Source organism: Haliotis rubra, unplaced genomic scaffold (genome assembly GCF_003918875.1).
Source record: "Haliotis rubra isolate DU_JTF1 unplaced genomic scaffold, ASM391887v1 Scf1108, whole genome shotgun sequence".
Lineage (NCBI taxonomy): Eukaryota > Metazoa > Mollusca > Gastropoda > Lepetellida > Haliotidae > Haliotis > Haliotis rubra.
In genome coordinates this window covers 204,212-226,177 of record NW_025765013.1, presented here as the reverse complement: position 1 = coordinate 226,177, position 21,966 = coordinate 204,212, and the positions used below count along the sequence as shown (strand labels likewise).

The following is a 21,966-nucleotide window of genomic DNA, read 5'->3' as shown; positions in this document are numbered from 1 at the left end:
TGCTCAAACAGCGCAGGTATGGTTCAGACAAACAAACTTGCTATCTGGTACAATTATGGATAGCAGGTTTTCAAAGTATTGACCTACTTTTAATTTTTTTCGTAGTGATGCGGTAATGAATATAGACACATTCCTAATCCTGGGGGATCGGTCAGGAAGCAGAACACATTGATAACATTAATGGATAATCGATAATTTATTGATAAATATACGAACAACGAAACTTCTGCTTCCCCTTTGATCCGACATGAAGAACTGTGGCCTAAATATCGATACCAAAAGTGATTTCTATTTATGTCGAGTATATAGGTTATTGAAAGTCGTTCAGCTATAACACACATTCGAGACGGACCTCCAGTGAGTATGGCAGTGTATCGTCTCCTGTCAGTGTACATCGCAATAGCATGTTGCAATGCTTGTTTAAAAGTAGAGTTCTTGGTTGACAAAGTCATGGTGGACAAGACAAGTAATAGTGACCTTCAGGCCATGTTGAGTGGCATCTCCACTAATAACGAGTGTGGCATCAAGTGTATGGAGACAACAGGCTGCATGTCTTTCTTCTACAACCAAGCTGATGGCAACTGCAGGCTTCACTCCGCCATGTTCAAGTCTTCAGAGTCGTCTCTGGCAGCAACCCCTGGCTTTACCTACCGTAAACGTAAGTAGAAACGTAGTGGGTTGTTTTAACAGCGCTTTCAACTGTAGCCTAGTTACGTCACATATTACATCGGGACGAAAGTTAAAACTGGCATTTGTCGTATACCTGTTTGGTTCAACAAGGCACTGACAAGACAATGCTGAAGGTCAAAGCAGTGGACCTGTGTCCATGAATGCCAATATCACTAAGCTGTTCCAGCCCCGCTCTAGTGAGAATGAACGTCATGTTTTAAGTAAGCATTCGCGTGTTTTACTCCGATCAATGTATAATGAGTACAAAATTGGGAAAGCAGTTCTCAGAACACAATGTTTGGCTTGTAATATTGGGCTGATAATGCTCTAACAAAATATCTTTACAGCCTTTTGCCCTCCCCTTGCAAAGGATTTGATACCTAACGGGAAAACGGGAGTCTTCTCTGAGGGTGGTTTCCTGGTAGCACGTACGTCATGTGAAAGCGACGCCATCTTCGTTGGAACAGCTGACTCCGTGAAATGTGACGCCGATGGTTTTTTGGCCCGAGATGGGGTCATGCGCTTTAACCCGCTGGTCGAATCCGGTATGTCTCTCTATGTATATTTTTCTCGCCTAATCATAATCTGCTATACGGTTAAAATAATGTGGAGAAGTCCCAGGAATGCTGCCATGGAAACGTCAAAATGACGTGTGAAAAATTGGCGACATTGTGAACGGAAAGGGCCAAATCTAAACAGCGAGAGAAAGCAGGACGTGGCCATAACAAAATCAGCGACTATTTTAAATTCATTTTAGCAGAAGATGAATAATGGTAACGGACAAGTAGTATAGGAAAAAACACATCGGTATTGTAATGAACCGATATAGTGTTTACAGATTTGTTTACCGTTATGATATTATAGGGGCTATTGACATAACTTTTATTGAATTGAATTTTCAATTCTTTGTATAGACGTAGCTAGGATTCACAAGTCCTTATTAACAAATTTCTCTCCACAAATGTCGCCCATGGTCTATAAGTGTAAACCACAGATTCTCCCCTGTGGATCTTGCGGTGTCAGCGAACTCGCCTTTCAATTTTATGTACAGCATCAACACACAAACATGTTCGAATTTTCTCAGTCTAGTTGAACAACCGTCTCTGTTTTGTTTGTTCACAGTTACTGTTACCGTTAAAACGATCAATTGAGATCGATATTTCTAAGGATTTTCACAAATTAGCATTTTTACAAATCCCTCATTTTTTTCAAAATCAAACTATGCTTTCATTGTTTATTCTGAATTCATATTTCTAGTCGATGTCTCAGTACACTCGACATCGAAGGATTTTTGTTTCTTTTAGTACAGGTCAATGTTATCAAGCTATCCCGAAACCGCACACATTGGTGGACCAGATATATACACTTTTTCTTGTTACAGACACATTTATAAGATAAAACGAAAATTTCATGGAGATGAAATTAGTTGCAGAATGCACGTGAGAGTGACAATCGTGCAGTGACCATGACAAAGGTCACAAGTCAGTACGTTTCGTCACTCGTTTGTCGGCTGAATGCTGCCAATTACAATTTACGCCATATGACGCCTTGATGCTTAAGAGACCCAGTCTGCAGTTACACGTCATATTCCCAGAACACCACATCTCTTTTATTGGATCGGTGTACCAGCTTCGGTTCTACACAAGGCCGCCCGGGAGGCAGTACACCAAGAGTCACCACTCCTGCACCATCTGTACATCTCACGTCATTGAGACTGCAGGACATGTGCCTCGTGTAAGGAAGCTATCGGACAAGCATGAATCATCTGCCATGGCTGGGAATTACATCAAGAAGTCGGTGAGTTGTCCTTGTATTGAGACGTATCCAAAGACGACCACTTATGTGAATGAGCAACAGAGTAGAAGCATGGCGGCGAGCCCTCTTCAGTGATTAGTCACGGTGTCATCTATGTGGACTAACGTTGTCATGGTGAAATGTCAGTCCAGGGCCATACAGCTGCATGAATGGCAGGAGTGGGATCACAACTGTATCAGAGCCCGACACTGTATCGCAGAATGACACCTTGGGCGACAAAAAGTTGAGATCAGGTGGCACAGACTTTTCCCCAAACCATCAAGCTGACCCTGCAACAAATCGGTCCACGACGTCACAAACACAACAATGTGCGTGACGTCCCCATCTCCTGCATTACATCCGGGTCCTGTCATCGGCAAAGTTCAATGTAAAGCGTGAGTCGTCAATGAAGATAATCCTCTTCCACTGTCTTTGGTTGAGTTTGCATGTCCGGGGGCCTATCGTAAACGTTGTGTGCGATGTAATTGCGTCAGGATAGGTCGTGTGTTTGGTTTGTCAGTGGACGTTGGAGTCACAAATCCGTTGCGGAAATAAGTGTGCCTTTCGCCCAGGTCGATCTGCAACGGTGCCCCTCTCTTGCCACGGGTTTTCCGAAGGTGGGCTCATGCAACCGCTGCAAAGTACTGTCCGGCGTGAAGCCTGCCCATGACACTACCACGTTTCTGTTTTGTTTTTATACTGCATACTCGAACGCAAAGTGCAAAGTTGAACACATGATTGCACGGAATTGTCTTTCATGATTTTGCACGCTTTTTCACCAAAACCACGTTCTAAGAACCAACATGTTATTGCCATTTGTATGACACAGCAAGAAATAAAACAGAATCACCCCTTCATAATTATTACCAATAATGTGAGCGTCACGTTTATAATATTTGATTGTGTTGAGTATGTCTTGAAACCTGAACTTGTATTTCAGACAGTGCCCTTCAATGAATCAATCCCCTTCACTACCAAGTCTGGTACGGTGATTGAATTCATCGGCCGCTCCTTTGAAAAAGAGTAAGTCACCAAGAGTATGATAAAGCTGGTATTATGAGCCGAATTCTGTGCAGTTGGTAGAATGAGCGTAATTATAGCCAGTTTGTAATTATTATGATCATTATACGACCTTAACGATGCTGCTCTGAAACATCTGAAGGAACATAGGTCATATGTAATATCTTACTCGTGTCACTAGTGCATTATAAGGGTAGGTGCAGGAACCAGTATATATCAAGAAACACGTGGCAGCAATTTCACATCCCTGATTTGTGGAATCTGAGACAACGCCCTTTGAGCTTGCAAGTCTCAAGGAGAAGTTTGACTGTGTGGTAGCAAGGAATACGACTACTTTGCAAGTACTACCTTACCACATTCTTTGATATGAAATGTCCCAGGTTCCAGATTGAGATAGGCGCTGGCAGTGACATCGCGCTCTACATGAAGGCGAGTGAAGACGGCAGCCTGAACAGGGGATTCAAGACAAGCGCCAAGAACGAAAACGTCATCATTTCAACCTCGGCATTCTACAAACCTCCAAAGGACTTTAAATGCAGTCTGAAAATATCAAGCACCGAATTCACTGTAAGAATCCTCAAGAGTACGTAATATCAAAGAGAATGTGTTCTTTTAGTTTTCTGACTGCCTTCCTGGTCTAGGTTTACAGTGAGTGAGTGAGTGAGTAAGACGCTGGTTTTACGACGCTGTTAGCAATATTCCAGCAATATCACGTCGAGGGACACCAGAAATGGTCTTCACATATTACACCCATGTGGGAAATCGAACCCGGGTCTTCGGCGTGACGGGTAAACGCTTTAACCAATGTGCTACCTCACCGCCCCTCTAGGCTTATAGCGTTTAATAGATGGTAAGTGTAACCTTCTTGGCACTTAGGACTGGGGGAATTAATGGAGGACAGGTCTGCTCGGTGTATTGTGTCCAACTAAGGTATTTAAACAGCTCAGTATCAAAGTGAAATAGCACAGTGCAACAGGTAGTAGTCAGGACTACTAAACTTCCCGAGGAGATCTTTGTCAATCTACTTGTTGTAACCAAACTACCAAAGAATTTAAGCTCACTTACTCTCATGTTACCTTTCCTTTTGAAGAATTATTATACGCCCCGATATAGCTGGTTGTTGTATGGCTATGTTTGGAAACATGGCACACGATCTTACTAAAATTGTGTACACATCCTTCGAGATATGAAATAGTTCCTACATTCATACAGTTTAGCTTTCACTCTATGTAGGTCCAATACGCCAGTGGACTCACACAAGGTAAAAGTCAAATTCGCCCAACCTGACGTTCTATTTTCCTATTTATCGGTGATGTGTACAAAGTGTATCATTTGTTTCTGTTCCAGTTATCTGTCGGTGATGGCGAGGTGTTCACGTACACGTCTGGGGTGGAGGTGGAGCTCATCGACCAGCTTCGCTTCATGGGGGGCATTGAACTGAAGGAACTCCGTATGAATCAATGATTTATAAAACAGATGTTGTAACGCCGTTGATACCGCTCGTCGAGAACAATACACTGATTTATTCCAAGATGTTATCATTTCTTATTTACTACTTTGAACGCAACGTGTGCTTATATATTCCCTGTTTGTGCCACGTTCCGTTTTGAAGGGCAGTCGAATGGCAGGAGTTGGATTCAACTGATAACAGGATTGCGGCCACAGTAAATATACAGCAGATATAAAGTTAAGACGTTTTTTCCCCACATCCATGTTTACTCAGCACATACGCAATTATGTGAATGTTTCAACCAGGTTGGGGGTCGCATTTTATAGGGCTGGTCCTTGTGAACAGCACGTGCAGCATGAGTTTCATGAAAAACATGGAGAACACCGTACCATCTCCGAGATCAGGTTGGGTTTTTTAGACCATTTCCTGGGTTCCATTCTGAGTTTAGGACGGAATGTCTTTGCTCAGGTAAAGTTGGAGATGTTGTCAAAAATATACAATCAAAACATTAAATGAGTTTACAGTTATCAGTTTCTGCGAAGGAAAATTCCAAACTGACGTTTCTTTTGCTGCTTAGCACATATTGTGTCACACTTGTTTGACTATATCAAGCGCCCTCTGTTTAAGATGCTGAAGTCTGCAAATAAATTACTGTAATTGACATTCATGTTTCCTGCTGTCTTTGTGTTGAATGTATATTGATGGGAATATATCGATTTTGTTGCTTTTGTTGCTAAATGCTTTGGTTATTCGCATCATTTATGGGGCTTAGATTGATCCATTCTGGTGTTGTTGAAACACGATGTACAACTACAGGTAATCACGTATTTCTCCACCATAAGTATAGCATCTGCCATTATTACATATCCTATCTATTGCTTTTGTCATATATCTACAGAAAAAATGTTACAGAAGTCAATTACAACGTAGTTGGAATTAAATATCAATATTTGGCTGTCAGCCACAAAAAGTTTTTCCTTTACTGCTACACATCATTTGTCAACAAATAACAATATCTTATGGAGGATAATGAGTCTTCATTTCCAGGGCAACAACAAAATAAAAGTTATCGTGTGGAATTATCTGGTTATCGACTGGAATTATCTGCTTATCGACTGGAATTATCTGCTTATCGACTGGAATTATCTGGTTTTTGTATGGACATACAATCTCTGTTATCTGTGTACGGCTGCAGACACCATCATCCTGTCTACAGGGGAGTTGCTCCCACTTACTGAGGACCTGTTTCAGCGAGGGCGGATATGTACCCTTAGCTCACTGACGTTGCGTTTGTTTTAAAAAGCATTTGTAACGTTGAATTACTGTATACTTTTTTAGCAATTTGCTTTCAAATATTGGATTAGTTTGCGAGAATGATTATCCGACGTGGGCAGATCGTGTACACGAGTCACATTGGTGGACCTGCTAAAGCTTACACAACACTACTTCAGTTTCAATCCTGTTTACAGAAACACATGAAATTCTGCTTTTCTGCCTCAGAACCGTTTGGGCGGTGGGGTAGTCTGGTGGTTACACGGTTCACCCGACACCCGGAACATCCCGTTCGATTCCCCACATGGGTACAATGTGTGAAACCCATTTCTGGTGTCCCCCGCCGTGATATTGCTGGAATATTGCTAAAAGCGGCGTAAAACTAAAATCCCTCGTTCACTCCGAACCGTTTGCAGTGATTGTAATATTTGCATCTTCAAGTTAATCCCACAAATGCGTCACTATGAACAAGATAATGCCCTGTGCCACATAGTTGTGATAGCAAGTAACTTTTGATAAGTATCCATTTAGAATGTGAACATCAGCACAAATCAGTGGGTGTTATTGAAGGGTAAATATCCAAAAGTGATATGTTTTTAAGTTCTTATATATATATACTGTACAAAGGTTTATGAAATTCCAACACGGCTATCTTCTCGAGTATAATCATAACTTTGATACGTCGATAGATTGGCGTAAAAAAGGTCTAATATAACCATTGCATAAATTAGAGTACCAATCAGGTTACTATGGTTTTACAGGACTGAACAAGATATACCTAATTGCCGTCGTGTCATCTGTGACGACAATATTGATTAGATTTCAAGTTGACATATTACAATCATTATAACAACAGATTCACATGACTCGTTGACAATGCCTGCCTGATTGAGTAGATTTCTTTCATTCAAACACTAGATATCTATAGAAATTAGGAAACTCGAAAATCATTTGTGCTCAGTGACTGTATTACATGTCAAATACAAATGACAACGTGATATAATGTGCGTCGTTGTTTTATAATTGTTCAATGTTTTAAGATTGGTAAGTTTAAAAGCCGATTAAAACACTGAAGAACTGAAGAACATTAAGTAGATATATCTCACGACACGCTACACATAATGATGTTCATATCCTACACCGGAAGCATTACAAGACAATCATAACAAAATGTAGGTAATTGTGTTAAGAATTAATTCGTCCAGTGAAACATGACCACAGCTTGCATCTTGAATTGCCATTTTGTTCTCAAAATAAACTTAGTTTATCTTGTATACTTGTTATGTATTCACGTTATAAAATCATATCATACCAATCAGTCGCAATAGAATCCTGTTTCTGTTTTGTTCACATATAAACAACATACATTGTAACTTTCATTATTTAACCTTATATTCCTCAGCGGTACTTTCAAAAACTGTCAAGAATGGCAGTATGTAGTTTCATCAGATGCCAATAACATTTCCTTCTTTTGTCATAGGCCTTTGCATATATATTTCGTATAGACAATATACAATGTGTAGATAACGTGTAGACAATGGAAAGACGTAACAGTAAGATAAATAACATCCCCGACCATCCGTCCATTGCAAGAATAGTTTATAACGCATGTATTTTGAAGCGCCGATAAAATACTTTTAAAACACATCGTTCACTGCGTCATTGTTGACGGCGGATCTGGCGTAAACTAATGCTAAAACAATCACTGTTGTGGATCTGTTTATATCTTTTTGAAACGTTATTACAAAAACAATACTATTCAGAACGTCTATGTGCTAACAATGTGCATGACTGAGATATATGGTGAAATATACACATCTCGTTGGAATACGTTATTTTCATTCACACTTTCAATGCTTTCTTGGTTTATACTGGCGGTTAACTATTTATATGAAAGCCTGGTCAAGGTCGGAACACACAGCAGAGGCCAAACACTTTAGTTGAGTGACTGGATGAATATTGCATGAGGCCGCAAGTTTGCAGCTGTTCGCGGTGATAAGTGTAACCTTCTTTGTGTGTTTGTTGCTTGCTTTGTTGTTTGAGTTACGCCGCACTCCGCAATATTCCAAATATATGGCTGCGGTCTGTAAATAATCGAGTCTAGACCAGACAATCCAGTGATTGACATCATGAGCATCGATCTACGCAAATGGTATACGATGACCTGTGTCAACCAAGTCAGCGAGCCTGACCACCTGATCCTGTGAGTCGCCTCTTACAACAAACATGGGTTACTGAAGATCAATATTCTAACACGGGCCTTCACACAACAGGTGTTACATGGAGAGTACTGGAAAATAGCTTCTCTTGAACTTTGACATAACCACGTGGTACTTATGTAGATATAACAGGTAGATATAAAATCAGTCTTTAGAACTGATCACATTTGATGATACATCTGCGATGATTACCTGGTTGTCAAGGTAAACGGGCTTCACTTTAACGAATCAGTTCATTGAAATATGCACATTGATTTATACACATTATATAAACATTATATATAAACTTTGACTTTTGATAATGTCAGTATGTTACCTTTACCACAGCAGAGAACATTTTCTAAACCTCCATTTAAGGTGCTTTATGGATAAATCTCTTCGAATAACGAAGTCTAAACGCAAAAAGAACGAAAAACTTTAACTTTATAAAGCAAACATGGAAAAAGAAATGACTTTTTTTACTGCTAATCAATATTCCAGTATAACATTAAAGAGTGCGGTCATTTTCGAGATTCAGGTATACCATCCTCAAAATACAGTGGTACCTAGCCTGTTCGCTTACTGAGGTCTGTTTCTAGTTTAGCAAATAAATCAATCCACGAAGTCAAACCTGGATTTGGATGGCATACTAGATACAGATAATATCACATACATGCAACCTTTTCAATTTGAAAGTATTTCTAGCGGCAAGACCGAGAGGAATATTGAGGACGATTACACCAGTTGACAACATACAGCCGTGGGACGATCCCGATCCCGACTATGACTATGTTTTGAATAGACCTACTGCAGACTGGTATGCAAGTCACTTGCCTATCACATGTTCATGGAAATGTGGTTAGATACTGAATTCATATTTCCGCGGTCACGGTAAAAATTGCAGTCATGATAACGGCCATGTTCGATCAATGTGTTGAGCCTGTCTTCCGGTATACCTCTGTATGGGAAGGTAATCACTGAAATAGTTACGTTCGAGGTTCATGATTTTATGAAGGTTATTAAGTAACTTTCAGCTTTATTTCATAAAATGCGTCTTCTGCTAAATTTATCTGTAAAGGTTTAAGTATGGTGATAATCTTTTCTATGAAATACGTACCGTTACGGAAGTCGATAAGTTCGATCTCACTACTGTATAGAGAAGTACCCTAAATTCGTTAGTGTACGTTTTCGGAGAAGTCGGTGTATCGATCGTCTCTGACATGGTATATCAAACATCAGTTTCATTACATTTTCAATTTCCATACACGTGTAAAGCATCGGTTATATGTCGTGATACGTAGTCATATAAATCTGCAAAATATACGTAAAATGTAAAATGACAAAGACCTGTAACCTCCTTAACAGCTGATAATAGATATAATAAATAAATATAGATGTAAAAAATAGAACTGACAAATCCTTATCTATCTCTTAAACTGTCAGCTAGTAAAAAAGAAAAATTCTTCATTGTGTTCTAGTAGTAATGTGTAAAGTGTGATCAGTCCCAAAGAAAGACCATCGATCAAATCAAGAAACCAGCACACAAAAATTAAAGCAAATATTTTATTTGCATACAAACTATTTATGACAAAATAATGAATACAGTGTGTACACCTACATCATGAAGGCAAAGGCTTGCGTGTAAATTAACTGGATGGACTGGTAAAAGCCTAAGAAAACAAGATTGCTCTCCAATAACACCATGTGACACAGTGGTGACTGCAATTTGGAAACATTTACCATCTGAACAAGTCCCAGGATTCAAACAGGCGAATACAATAGACCTTAAGACATCAGGCACAACTGGTTTCAGTTCACACCCTAGACACATATACATGATTTCATTATATCTTGATGTCTGAGAATTCACCAGTTCCTGTTTACTAGTTATAGATGAAAGTGTCTGGCAGAATATCCTGGAAAAATAGGCTGTTGTGTCCTGCAAGTCTGTAGGAATGAAACATGTTTCTTCTCTCGAGAATGGACTACTGGGTAGGAATTCAACAAACTCTGTGAATAAATTTTACATTGAATTAGAGACATTTTGTAACACAATTTCAGTATATTTTGTTTTGGCAACATAATAATAATTTTCTTTGAAATCTGCACTAAAAAAGTAAGTACTTTTGTCTTAACAAAAGCTGAGAGGGAAAATAGATATGAGGATTAAAAACCAGTGTCTTTGCAAACAAGACTTAGTGTTGACTCATTGGTTTGGGAAAAACATGCAGTAATAGGAACAGTGTTTTGTTTTGTTTTTCAAACTGGAGTGCACCAGTTCAATAAAAGATTATTGATTCAGACACATCATGATTGCGTTATTGTTGATTCAACGCGTGGGCTCGTGCCTTCAGATCACAGTCCGCTGTGTACTCGCCTAGATGAGACTGATAAGAGCATGTGTACATGAATCACTATCAAATAGTGATGTCACCAGGTGTAGAAGGACGAGCATATACGAGCATCTACGTCACAAATAGACGCAAATGCAAATCAATTGTTCACCTGAAAAAAAACTTTTTTGTTTAAATGGCACCGAAGATGGCACCGAAGATCTCTTTGTTTTTGATGCTTCCAATTTGGCAATCTCCTCTACAAGTCAACCATAACAGGTTTTGAAAGCTTTACTGGGACCTACGACCCGTGAGTCATCCAAATGGCTGCTGTTTATGCAGTTCTAAGTAGTTACGATGCATGTATTATTTACACACATATACTACAGTAACTTTATATTTTAAGGCAATGCTAAGCAATATATAGATCTACAGATCGGTGAATGAGCGTCTGTAATCATACTGTCTAATGTATTAATACTCCGACATGTATTTCAGTAAATGCGGTAAGGTATATCTATTCATCTCGTATATTTACTTCCTGGTGTAGGAAACAGGTCACCTGACTGCACAACAAATGCCTAGGAGATAACGTCATACAGATTATACCGAGGGTGTCCCGCAGGTGCTAGGTAGCAACACCAGACATGGCGCTGTCGAAAGGTGAGTTTATACCGAGGGTGTCCCGCAGGTGCTAGGTAGCAACACCAGACATGGTGCTGTCGAAAGGTGAGTTTATACCGAGGGTGTCCCGCAGGTGCTAGGTAGCAACACCAGACATGGCGCTGTCGAAAGGTGAGTTTATACCGTTCACTGTGAACCTCTCCTCGCCCAACCCATGTAACACAGCGTTGTTAATGTAATACTGTGGCACATGAAGATAAGGTAAGTCTACATAATGTCACTCAGTCATACGGGTACGGGTGTGTGTGGCCTGTTAGACACTCAGTCATACGGGTACGGGTGTGTGTGGCCTGTTAGACACCTGTCTTACTCGGGGACGTTCAGTTTATCCCGTGATATTGGACTGTATATACCATACTGATTCTTCATATCACTCCGCACCGCGAGGACATTATCTTGTAAAGCTAAACAAGGAGTTAGTTTGGGCCAGTTGGCAGTCATGGCAAAAACGATTCTTTCTTTACTCATATGTTAAGACGCAGAATACAACAGCAGGCTATGCATGCTCAGAGTGAGACAATGTCAGATTCCAGACAGATTACATACTGGGGATCATTGTCCTTCTTTAAATATGATTCACAATTTACATCCAGTATTTGTTTAGTTGTCAAGGTCTTGATGATATATTCATAATGTAAATATAAAGAACATAAAGAGTTTAAATACAAAATACGGACTGATAGGTGAATCGTCGTATCTGTAATATGGGTTCAGAACATTGAGAGATTACTATGTATGTAACCTGATTGATTCCAACTGCACGAACGTAAATATCTCAACCTTACATGAAATGAGTCATTTCTAAAACATTTAAATGTCCGATATATGTTTCCTAAATCGCGAGGGGCGGTGGGGTAGCCTAGTGGTTAAAGCGTTCGCTCGTCACGCCGAAGACCCGGGTTCTATTCCCGACATGGTATGAAGCCCATTTCTGGTGTCCCCCGCCGTGACATTGCTGATATATTGCTAAAAGCGGCGTAAAACTAAACTCACTCACTGCTAACTCGCGTGTCCATGTCCCCGCATTCTGTCGGTCAGTTACTGTTGTGTCCAGCTGATGTCCATTATATGGTGGGAATGAGATGTTCACTCTATGACGGCTTCTTGGGGTTGATTTCATTATAGCCAAGACACTCAAAGTTTGTTTTAAAAGTTATCATAATGTGTTGTCACATGTGTGCTGCATGTAAAGAAAAGTCTTGTGGAACATGTAACAGCGGCAAGTGACCACCTGGTTATATTCGAGTCAGCTTCATTAGGGAAATTAGAAGTGATGATCCCAAAATACCAAATTCCGTTTTGATCAGTAAGCCTGCGATTCGTTTCCCACCCATAGTCACCAGGTCCTGTCACGTCGAAGGGACGTCAGTTTTTGGGCCACATACCACTGCCTCAAATGACGCCAAAGCAGTGTCACGGGGTAATTTAGAACCACTTTCAACTCAGTTCGCATTGGTTTATTACATGCAGTCAAATATTTATACACGCTGCACCTTTAAGACTAAATTACTTCCCTGCTATCAGATATGTCGAACTATTAGCCTCTGTTAACATGACAATGTAATGTGTTACTGATAACACATTGGTCAAATGAAGCATCACAAATTAAAGGCACGTATTTTCAATTACAATGACAAAATATAGCGAATACAAACCAGGAAGTTAAGTTTTGACGGGACATTTTAAACTTTACGCGTGTCAAGTGACAAGCCGAGATGGGGATTCATTGCATTCACTCTTGTTACAAGAGGAAGTTGAGGGTTCAATTCGAGTTACGACTGAATGTTTTTGTTTCTCCATTCTCGGTTATTCAGTATCAACATGCAGCCATTATAACGATTACCTCACCGTTTTATCAAGATCACACGGGGTAACCGGAGGCCCGGGTTCGATTCCACATATAGATACAATATGTGAAGCCCATTTCTGGTGTCCCCCGCCGTGATATTGCTGGAATATTGCTAAAAGCGGCCTAAAACCATACTCACTCACTCACTCAAGATCACAATAGAATCAATGATAATGCATCAGATATCCTTGGCTATTGTTTCAATCTGAATACGTCTTTGATCAAAGTCGACACAAATTCTTTTTGTTGAGCTGGCTCACGGCAACAAGCTCTTATGGCGACACATATTGCATGGTTCAGTGGTTGTCATTTACAATCTATCACCCTGTTCAACCTGTTTCGTGGTGAAATTAGACAGTCACGGATTTGGGGTACAAAGAATCCAAAAGGCAAAACTGATTCCTTGCTGGATTTTAAGAGACGTATTAGCTTACATTCGCTTCTTCCTTTGAAGCACACCGCTGTGCATGACATGATATAGACTTGAAATCAAACAATTCACCAAGTCCACAGTTATGTAGTATATTTTTCACACAACAAATCGTTCGAACGTTGTCAACAACAGGGGATCCATTAGTCATTAAACTGAAATGTTTGGGAATTTGGGAATTTCCGTTTTTGTTATAATATATTTGCCCAAGTACAACCATGCATATGCATATTTTAGCATACGTGGTTCTCTTTCATATTCACTGTGAAGCATAAGTAAAGGTTTTGAGTAAAGTAGACAGGACTTCTAAAAGTACTCTTTGAATGGGGTTTGTTATTTTCTAATCTCCCGAAAATCCGGGCAGCCATTGTGTCACATGTTGACAACATATAACCAGGAAGCAAGTAAATATGTCACGCTTTGTTTAATAACGATAACACAGCCTTTGTTGCATTCTATATTTTTATTACCTTTGTGAATACCCAAGAAGGTTTCTCAGATATTCTCTGTAAATGTTGAATAAACTAATGCATCGAAAATAGCTGCATCTCTCACTAAACAAGTTTTATGTGTACAGACTACGGATGAGTACAGATGGCAGTTGACCCGTGAAGATCCGGGTTAGAATATTGATCTTCAGTAACCCATGCTTGTCGTAAGAGGCGACTAACGGGATTGGGTGGTCAGGCTCACTGACTCGGCTGACACATGTCATCGGTTCCCAATTGCGCAGATCGATGCTCACGTGGTTGATCACTGGATTGTCTGGTCCAGACTTCATTATTTACAGACCGCCGCCATATAGCTGGAATATTGCTGAGTGCGGCGTCAAACTAAACTCACTCACTCACAGATGGCAGTTACAAAAGGCATATCTTGCTCGTGCCATTTCGGAAAATAATCACAAAACACCAGATGTTTCCCATTTTTGTAAGTCAGTTTATTACCTGCTTATAGTTTTAGCCAACTCATTAACGTGGGATAGTACTGGTACTTGTACACCGAGGAGCGGAGGGGCATTCCTCCTTGTGGTTTGCCTGGCCCAGAGTCGGGTATATACCGCCATGATACATCGGGTTGAGTAATTCTAGTTTGGGCGTTCAGGTGACTCCATGTAACGTTTACCTTACTTTTATTGTTATTATTTCTATTTGAATTTCAAACAGAAAATTTACTTCTTGGAAATTGTGGACAGACTGATTTAATCGTTCCATGCCTGGTCTCAGCACTGTTCATCGAGTCCAGTGGCCATTCCATCCGTGGTGCTGCGCGCTGTGTAGAACTGACCCTAGGTCGGTTGTTATGACCAAAGATGTCTACGACAACCTGTTGCAAGCGGGGCGGTGTGGTAGCCTTGTGGTTAAAGCGTTCGCTCGTCACGCCGAAGACCCGGGTTCCATTCCCCACATGGGTACAATGTGTGAAGCCCATTTCAGGTGTGCCCCGCAGTGATATTGCTGGAATATTGCTAAAAGCGTCGTAAAACTAAACTCACTCACTCTGTTGCAAGCGGCGTTAGGCCAACTCCCTCAAGCACTCACCCAAGCACTCACCCAAGCACTCACCCAAGCACTCACCCAAGCACTCACCCAAGCACTCACCCAAGCACTCACCCAAGCACTCACCCAAGCACTCACCCAAGCACTCACCCAAGCACTCACCCAGGGACTCACCCAAGCACTCACCCAAGCACTCACCCAAGCACTCACCCAAGCACTCACCCAAGCACTCACCCAAGCACTCACCCAAGCACTCACCCAGGGACTCACCCAAGCAACTCACTCAAGGACTTACTCTCATCTTGTATAAACTGCCTGGTGGTTCTGTCAGAAAACATGAAACCCATCAAACAATGACATAATGTGTCCCTGTTCGTTTCTCGATTGTATTGGTAAGATTTGTTTTTGGTCTCTACTAAAGATACATCTAAGTATTAAATATACTTTCGAAAGCACCCTCAACGATCCGTAAACAGTAATTTAAGTGTCTTAATGCATAGAACTCGGTCTCTACGTACTGAATACTCGATAACACATGATAAAGCGATTTGACGGAACATGTATTTAATATTTTACATCAACAAATGGTATTAAACTTACTGAATGTCTAAAATCTATGGACATCGCCTACCAGCTACTCTCACACATCGCCTACCAGCTACTCTCGCACATCGCCTACCAGCTACTCTCACACATCGCCTACCAGCTACTCTCACACATCGACTGCCAGCTACTCTCACACATCGCCTACCAGCTACTCTCACACATCGCCTACCAGCTACTCTCGCACATCGCCTACCAGCTACTCTCACACATCGCCTACCAGCTACTCTCACACATCGACTGCCAGCTACTCTCACACATCGCCTACCAGCTACTCTCACACATCGCCTACCAGCTACTCTCACACATCGCCTACCAGCTACTCTCACACATCGACTGCCAGCTACTCTCACACATCGCCTACCAGCTACTCTCACACATCGACTGCCAGCTACTCTCACACATCGCCTACCAGCTACTCTCACACATCGACTAACTGCACAGCTACTCTCACACATAGACTGCCAGCTACTCTCACACATCGCCTACCAGCTACTCTCGCACATCGCCTACCAGCTACTCTCGCACATCGCCTACCAGCTACTCTCGCACATCGCCTACCAGCTACTCTCGCACATCGCCTACCAGCTACTCTCGCACATCGCCTACCAGCTACTCTCACACATCGACTACCAGCTACTCTCACACATCGACTAACTGCACAGCTACTCTCACACATCGCCTACCAGCTACTCTCACACATCTACTAACTGTACAGCTACATGACTCTGTAACAAGGATGCGTTTACAGCCTCATATACCGACCAAAGAATGAGTGTGTATGTGTTGTTGGGTAAGTTGTGACACAGTTGCCATGTATGTAGAGTTGCTTCCCTTACCAGTGGCAGGATCAGCCTGATCGTTGATTCGAATGGGAGGTTGACACATATGTGACCATTGCCTATTACCACTGTACCCGTTGAATAAGCCAAAGTATTACAAAAATATGCCTTTCTTTGGGTTTTACTCTCACAAAAGGCTGTTTTTTTCTCTGCTACATTTTTCCTGTTTAATGGTCGGCTCCTATGTACCAGAAAGTTCTTCTGTTGATGTGTACTTAAAGAAGTGTGCTTTAAAGTTTCAGGGTCTGAAGAAATGGCGTTCAATCACGACAACCACCCCATGACCTTGCGCCAGTACTACGATACACACTTTATGTCTCTCCCCAGTTTCATCTCCGTCACCCAGGGTTACTATGGAGGCAGAGAGATGGAGGTGCTAGGTAGTGGACAGGTGCGTCTGGACACCTGTTGACAGTTGAACAGTAAATGTGTATTTCGACTATACATAATATTTATTTCGCCTATACAATGTGTGCATTTCGACTATACAATGTGTGTATTTCTCATGCACAATGTGCGTATTTCGCCTATAAAATGTTTTCATTTCGCCTATACAGTGTGTGTATTTCTCATGCACAATGTGTGTATTTCGCCTATAGGTGTGTATTTCTCATGCACAATGTGTGTATTTCGCCTATACAGTGTGTGTATTTCTCATGCACAATGTGTGTATTTCGCCTATACAATATGTGTGTTTCTCATGTACAATGTGTGTATTTCGTCTATACAATGTTTGCATTTCGCCTATACAGTGTGTGTATTTCTCATGCACAATGTGTGTATTTCGCCTATACAATGTGTGTATTTCTCATGCACAATGTGTGTATTTCGTCTATACATAATATTTATTTCGCTTATTCAGAGTGTACATTAGTCCATACAGTGATTTATGTACATGCAGGTACTGCGGATTCATTCGAGTGTTCACCAGAGACGTGCCGTGGCGGTGGATGCCAACAAGAGGACGCTAAGTATCCCCACAAACTATGCTCTGAAATTCCGGGTCATCAACTCCAACAATAAAGGTAATATATACCTTACACCATACACCATGTTGACAGGAAATGCGAGGGTTAATGCAAAATAACAACTAGCATGATGATAAACTTGTGTGGTGTGTCCTGGCTGGTTGTCTACTGCAGTGCGGGTATCCCTGGACACCTATACTGTACACACACTATTTAGCATCCTCACACATACAAATACACTTTCGTTACAACACACCAACACTTTTACACCCGAAGCTATTACGCTTTCAATTAAAATAAAACACAATTTCACACTGTCAGTTTTACAATATTAATAATAACACACATTTATATAAGTTTCAATGCATTTTTAATTTCCAATTACGCTTGTGGTATTACGCACTTTTGCACACTCGAATATACACTATTACACACTCAACATTACGCGTGAACCGTTACGCAAACAAATATAAATTTAGTCCCCTATTATACTTATTGGTCTCTTGTTGTAGAAACTCCTAGATCACTGCAGATAGAGGAGAGATTATACATTCCTGACAACTGAACAGTGTTGAAACGCAATGTCACAAACTTCTACTGTATCTCAACAAATACCATTACAACATTGAATAACTATAACAAAAACAATGTTATTGTACACACCGAACCATTATTGAAACCGAACCATTACACCCATTATTCCACACTGCGTATTCCATATTTAGTCATCATAATGCAGTTGTGTCAACCTCGAATAACTCGAAGTATTTCCGTAGGTTCCTTCAATTTCGACACAGCGGTTTCTGACTGCACTTTACACCTATACTCAAACAGGTATCCGTACACCAATAAACATACACACACACTCGTGTTGCCTACACCTACACTTCTACACTTCTACACTTACAGTAATACACATGTCATACAATTACAGCTATCCAGACATTTATACGTAAACTTCCACAAGGTAAATGGCCGAAACTGCAATTATGGCTGTTGTAATGTGAAAGCCTCTGTTTAGACACATTCGGTGATAACAATAATGACGTTATGTGAATTTTCAATAATCATAATGGTTATTTTAAATGCCTGTATAGTTGTATGCTACTATAGCCTGTTTGCAATGAAAACGTACCGATGAATGTGACCTTAAACCAAAAAACTAAAACAAATAAAGTGAAATTAAGGCTGCGAATCCTCATGATTTTACCTTGCCAATTGAACATTTAAATCTCAGAATTTTATTCGACTTAGGATAAAAGTTGTTTAACAAACGATCATAGTTTCACATGGCTATTATTGGTTTGCATTACAAGGGGGTATGCACATCAAATGAAACACCGAAAACGACAAGGGTTGTTATTTAACGCTCTTCCCGTACAGCACGTGCATTTGTTTCACTGTTCCAACTACTGCGCTTACCCCCCTTGTAATACATACCAGTAATAGCGATTTGAATCTATGAATCTATGATCTATGATCGCTGACGCGAAGCAAGAACATACAGAGTGCACATTTCCCTGTCCAAGCAGGGTCAAGGCAGAACTACACATACTGAACTGTGGGGCAATAGAAAATATACACTTGAAAACTGATTCTTCTGCATATTAAATACTGTGTTCTGTGGCATTACGAACGCTATATCCCGTTAGACGTCACGTCACCAGTTGTGATTCATTTGCATGTAATATCGCCTGTGATACCCATGTCAAACTCACCTTACCATTTCACGATTGTTTCTTATATGCCTACATTATGTACGGATGTGTACTCTCTTTTAAAGGTGGTGAGATACCGAGTAACTAAGGGATGTTAACGTCGTGGGATACCGTGTAGCTAAGGGATGTTAACGTCGTGGGATACTGTGTAAGCCACAGTGTAAATATCATGATATACTTTGCAACCAACATTATGAAAGTAAACAATGAATGCGTTGCGTGTAGATATATACGTCTACCTTTTAGACCATTCCAAGTCATGCATCGTGTACCGTTGTGTTTTTGCTGGTGTATGTCGTGTGTGATATACATCATTAAGATGTACAGTTGTGAAATTGTACTTATGCACCAGCACCTGTACAGCAGATGTATTCACGTGTCAGTGAATGTCGGGTCGGATAGCTGAAGTTGACGTGCACTATGCTCTCTCAGCTAAACTCACTCACTCTCTCAGCTTGATGGTGCAGCTGCATGTGGCATTATCAAAAACTAAGCCGCATGAAGCAGGGCAATGGCCGTCACATAGTTTTACGGGTAATCGAAACTTAGGTTTTTTTCCTCAACGAGTCATCAAGCTTAGATACCCCAGCGCCCCTGTCCCCATGTAATATCAATACAACATAATGTATCAATAATTTAAGTCGTATATTGTAAGTACAACCCGCTCTAAGCAGGCCATGCTTAGTGGGGTTCTCCGTCAACTCCCCAAAATAGCAACAATGCCCCTAGCCGCCGGCATTGCCGAGCGTTGCGCATTTGTTGCTTGTCTGGAGCATAACGCTGCACAAAGGGCTGTCTGTGGAGGGAGGGGTTTCACTGCAGGTTATTTATGAGCTCTGTAATGTCCTCGCATGGCGGTACACGCTGTTGTAGTCAACTGTATTGTGTGTATCGGTTAGCTCAATATCAATGTGGAAAATATAAAAGATATGCTATCTATGACAAAATGACGTTCAAATACGTATTATACCGTAGTCTCTCACATGTATGTTTATTTACACGATGTGTTGCAAAGTTGAATATTTGTTGAAAGTCACCTGTGTGTGACTTGCCATCATAAAATACTGTCTAGAAGTAACTTGTTTTGCTATTTTTTCCAAGGAAAGTGAGGAAGACATACAAACGGTGCATGTTTAGTGATAAACTATGCATATCCCGTGTGAATCCCATTTCAGGTGTCCCTGGTCGTGATACTGCTGGAATATTGCTAACAGCGGTGTCAAACCATACTCACTCATTGTAACTGTTCACACAGACGAATAATGTTGCATTGTTGTAATTCATAGCACCAGATCCAGAAGACTGTTTAAGTGTTATATTTCACACTAAGCATGTCTATAACGCGAAACACAATCCATGGCCTAATCTTTTCCATACTCACCTTCCTTGGGGATACACAACCCAAGCTGCCCAACTGAAGTAAGGAGACCATGTAGCCATATGTTCTTCTTTCTTGTATCCATTCACAGCTAGTCAACAATGCCAACATTACAGCCAGGGCTCATGCTAAACTGCCCAAAACTGTTTGTATAATTTGTATAATTCAATATATATGGTGCATGCAATGTGTGATTTCAACATCTTTCTGCTTGTCAGCTGGCAAGGAGGAGGATGTATTGGCGAACATCCTTAGCAAGAAGCCATTGCCCGTCACAGTCCAGATCTCCGACAGAAGGAACGTTTGCTTCACACTCGACAGCAGCCAGCAGAACGTCCAGGCGTTGGGCCAGCTGACCATCACTGATGTCTACGAGGAGACCTACTTCCTGGCTAATGCCATACTCTATGGTATGTACAGCACAAATTAGCCGTCCTTTACAATGGGCATCTTGTCAAAAAAGGATGTTTCGGATGTGTTTCTCACCGCGCGTATTGTTTGTTTTAAACATATTTTATTGTCCAAAAGACAAAAGACACTTACTGTCGCCTTCTCCCTGTTGTTGATTGGGTAAATTGCGGTTACTATCTGTACTATCTGTGGAAAACAGCCATGGCCCAGTTCAAAAACCTGATCTTAAAGTTACAAAAATGTAATGTAAGCCTATGTCAAAGTATTGGAATGTTTCTATCATCTTTGCACTAACAACATATTACAAACGGAAGATACAGTCTTTTCTCGAGACCAACCATTGCTGTGTCTAGGCAACTCAGGCACGGGATTTGTCACCGACTGCTTCCCATGAATTCATGCACAGCATCTCCTCTTGTCACTTTATAGAACCTTTTGTCACTACTTTCTACCATTACTTCATACACACTGCCCCCTTTGTCACGACAGACCTCTGGCCACCTAATGCCATCAGTCACTTCAAACACAGGTTTTGTCACCTACTTCCTTCACTCACTTCAAACACAGGTTTTTTCACCTACTTCCTTCACTCACTTCAAACACAGGTTTTGTCACCTACTTCCTTCACTCACTGCAAACACAGGTTATGTTACCTACTTCCTTAACTCACTTCAAACACAGGTTTTGTCACCTACTTCCTTCACTCACTTCAAACACAGGTTATGTCACCTACTTCCTTCACTCACTGCAAACACAGGTTTTGTCACCTACTTCCTTCACTTATTTCAAACACAGGTTATGTTACCTACTTCCTTCACTTATTTCAAACACAGGTTTTGTCATCTACT

General features: G+C 40.9%; 3 protein-coding genes across 7 annotated transcripts in view; all 3 read left to right on the top strand.

The window, feature by feature from the left end:
- Positions 1-268: 268 nt before the first annotated feature.
- LOC124287525 lies at positions 269-1,465 on the top strand. Its single transcript, XM_046724048.1, has 2 exons — positions 269-658; positions 1,017-1,465. The coding sequence occupies exons 1-2, from the start codon at positions 364-366 to the stop codon at positions 1,316-1,318; spliced, it is 597 nt and encodes a 198-aa protein (XP_046580004.1). The 5' UTR covers positions 269-363; the 3' UTR covers positions 1,319-1,465.
- Positions 1,466-2,188: 723 nt separating this feature from the next.
- Positions 2,189-5,177, top strand: LOC124287509. Its single transcript, XM_046724047.1, has 4 exons — positions 2,189-2,466; positions 3,404-3,486; positions 3,864-4,050; positions 4,831-5,177. The coding sequence occupies exons 1-4, from the start codon at positions 2,221-2,223 to the stop codon at positions 4,945-4,947; spliced, it is 633 nt and encodes a 210-aa protein (XP_046580003.1). The 5' UTR covers positions 2,189-2,220; the 3' UTR covers positions 4,948-5,177.
- Positions 5,178-11,191: 6,014 nt separating this feature from the next.
- LOC124287450 overlaps positions 11,192-21,966 on the top strand; it is a 31,107-nt gene continuing 20,332 nt past the window's right edge. The window contains exons 1-4 of one of the 5 annotated variants that reach the window (XM_046724021.1): positions 11,192-11,242; positions 16,886-17,034; positions 17,545-17,668; positions 20,926-21,117. In XM_046724021.1, coding sequence (XP_046579977.1) covers positions 11,224-11,242; positions 16,886-17,034; positions 17,545-17,668; positions 20,926-21,117 — 484 coding nt within the window. In that variant the 5' untranslated portion in view covers positions 11,192-11,223. Of the gene's footprint in view, positions 11,243-11,272; positions 11,400-11,467; positions 11,532-16,879; positions 17,035-17,544; positions 17,669-20,925; positions 21,118-21,966 lie in introns of those variants that run through there. The other 4 variants (XM_046724005.1, XM_046724033.1, XM_046724013.1 and 1 more) reach the window with 4 other exon arrangements.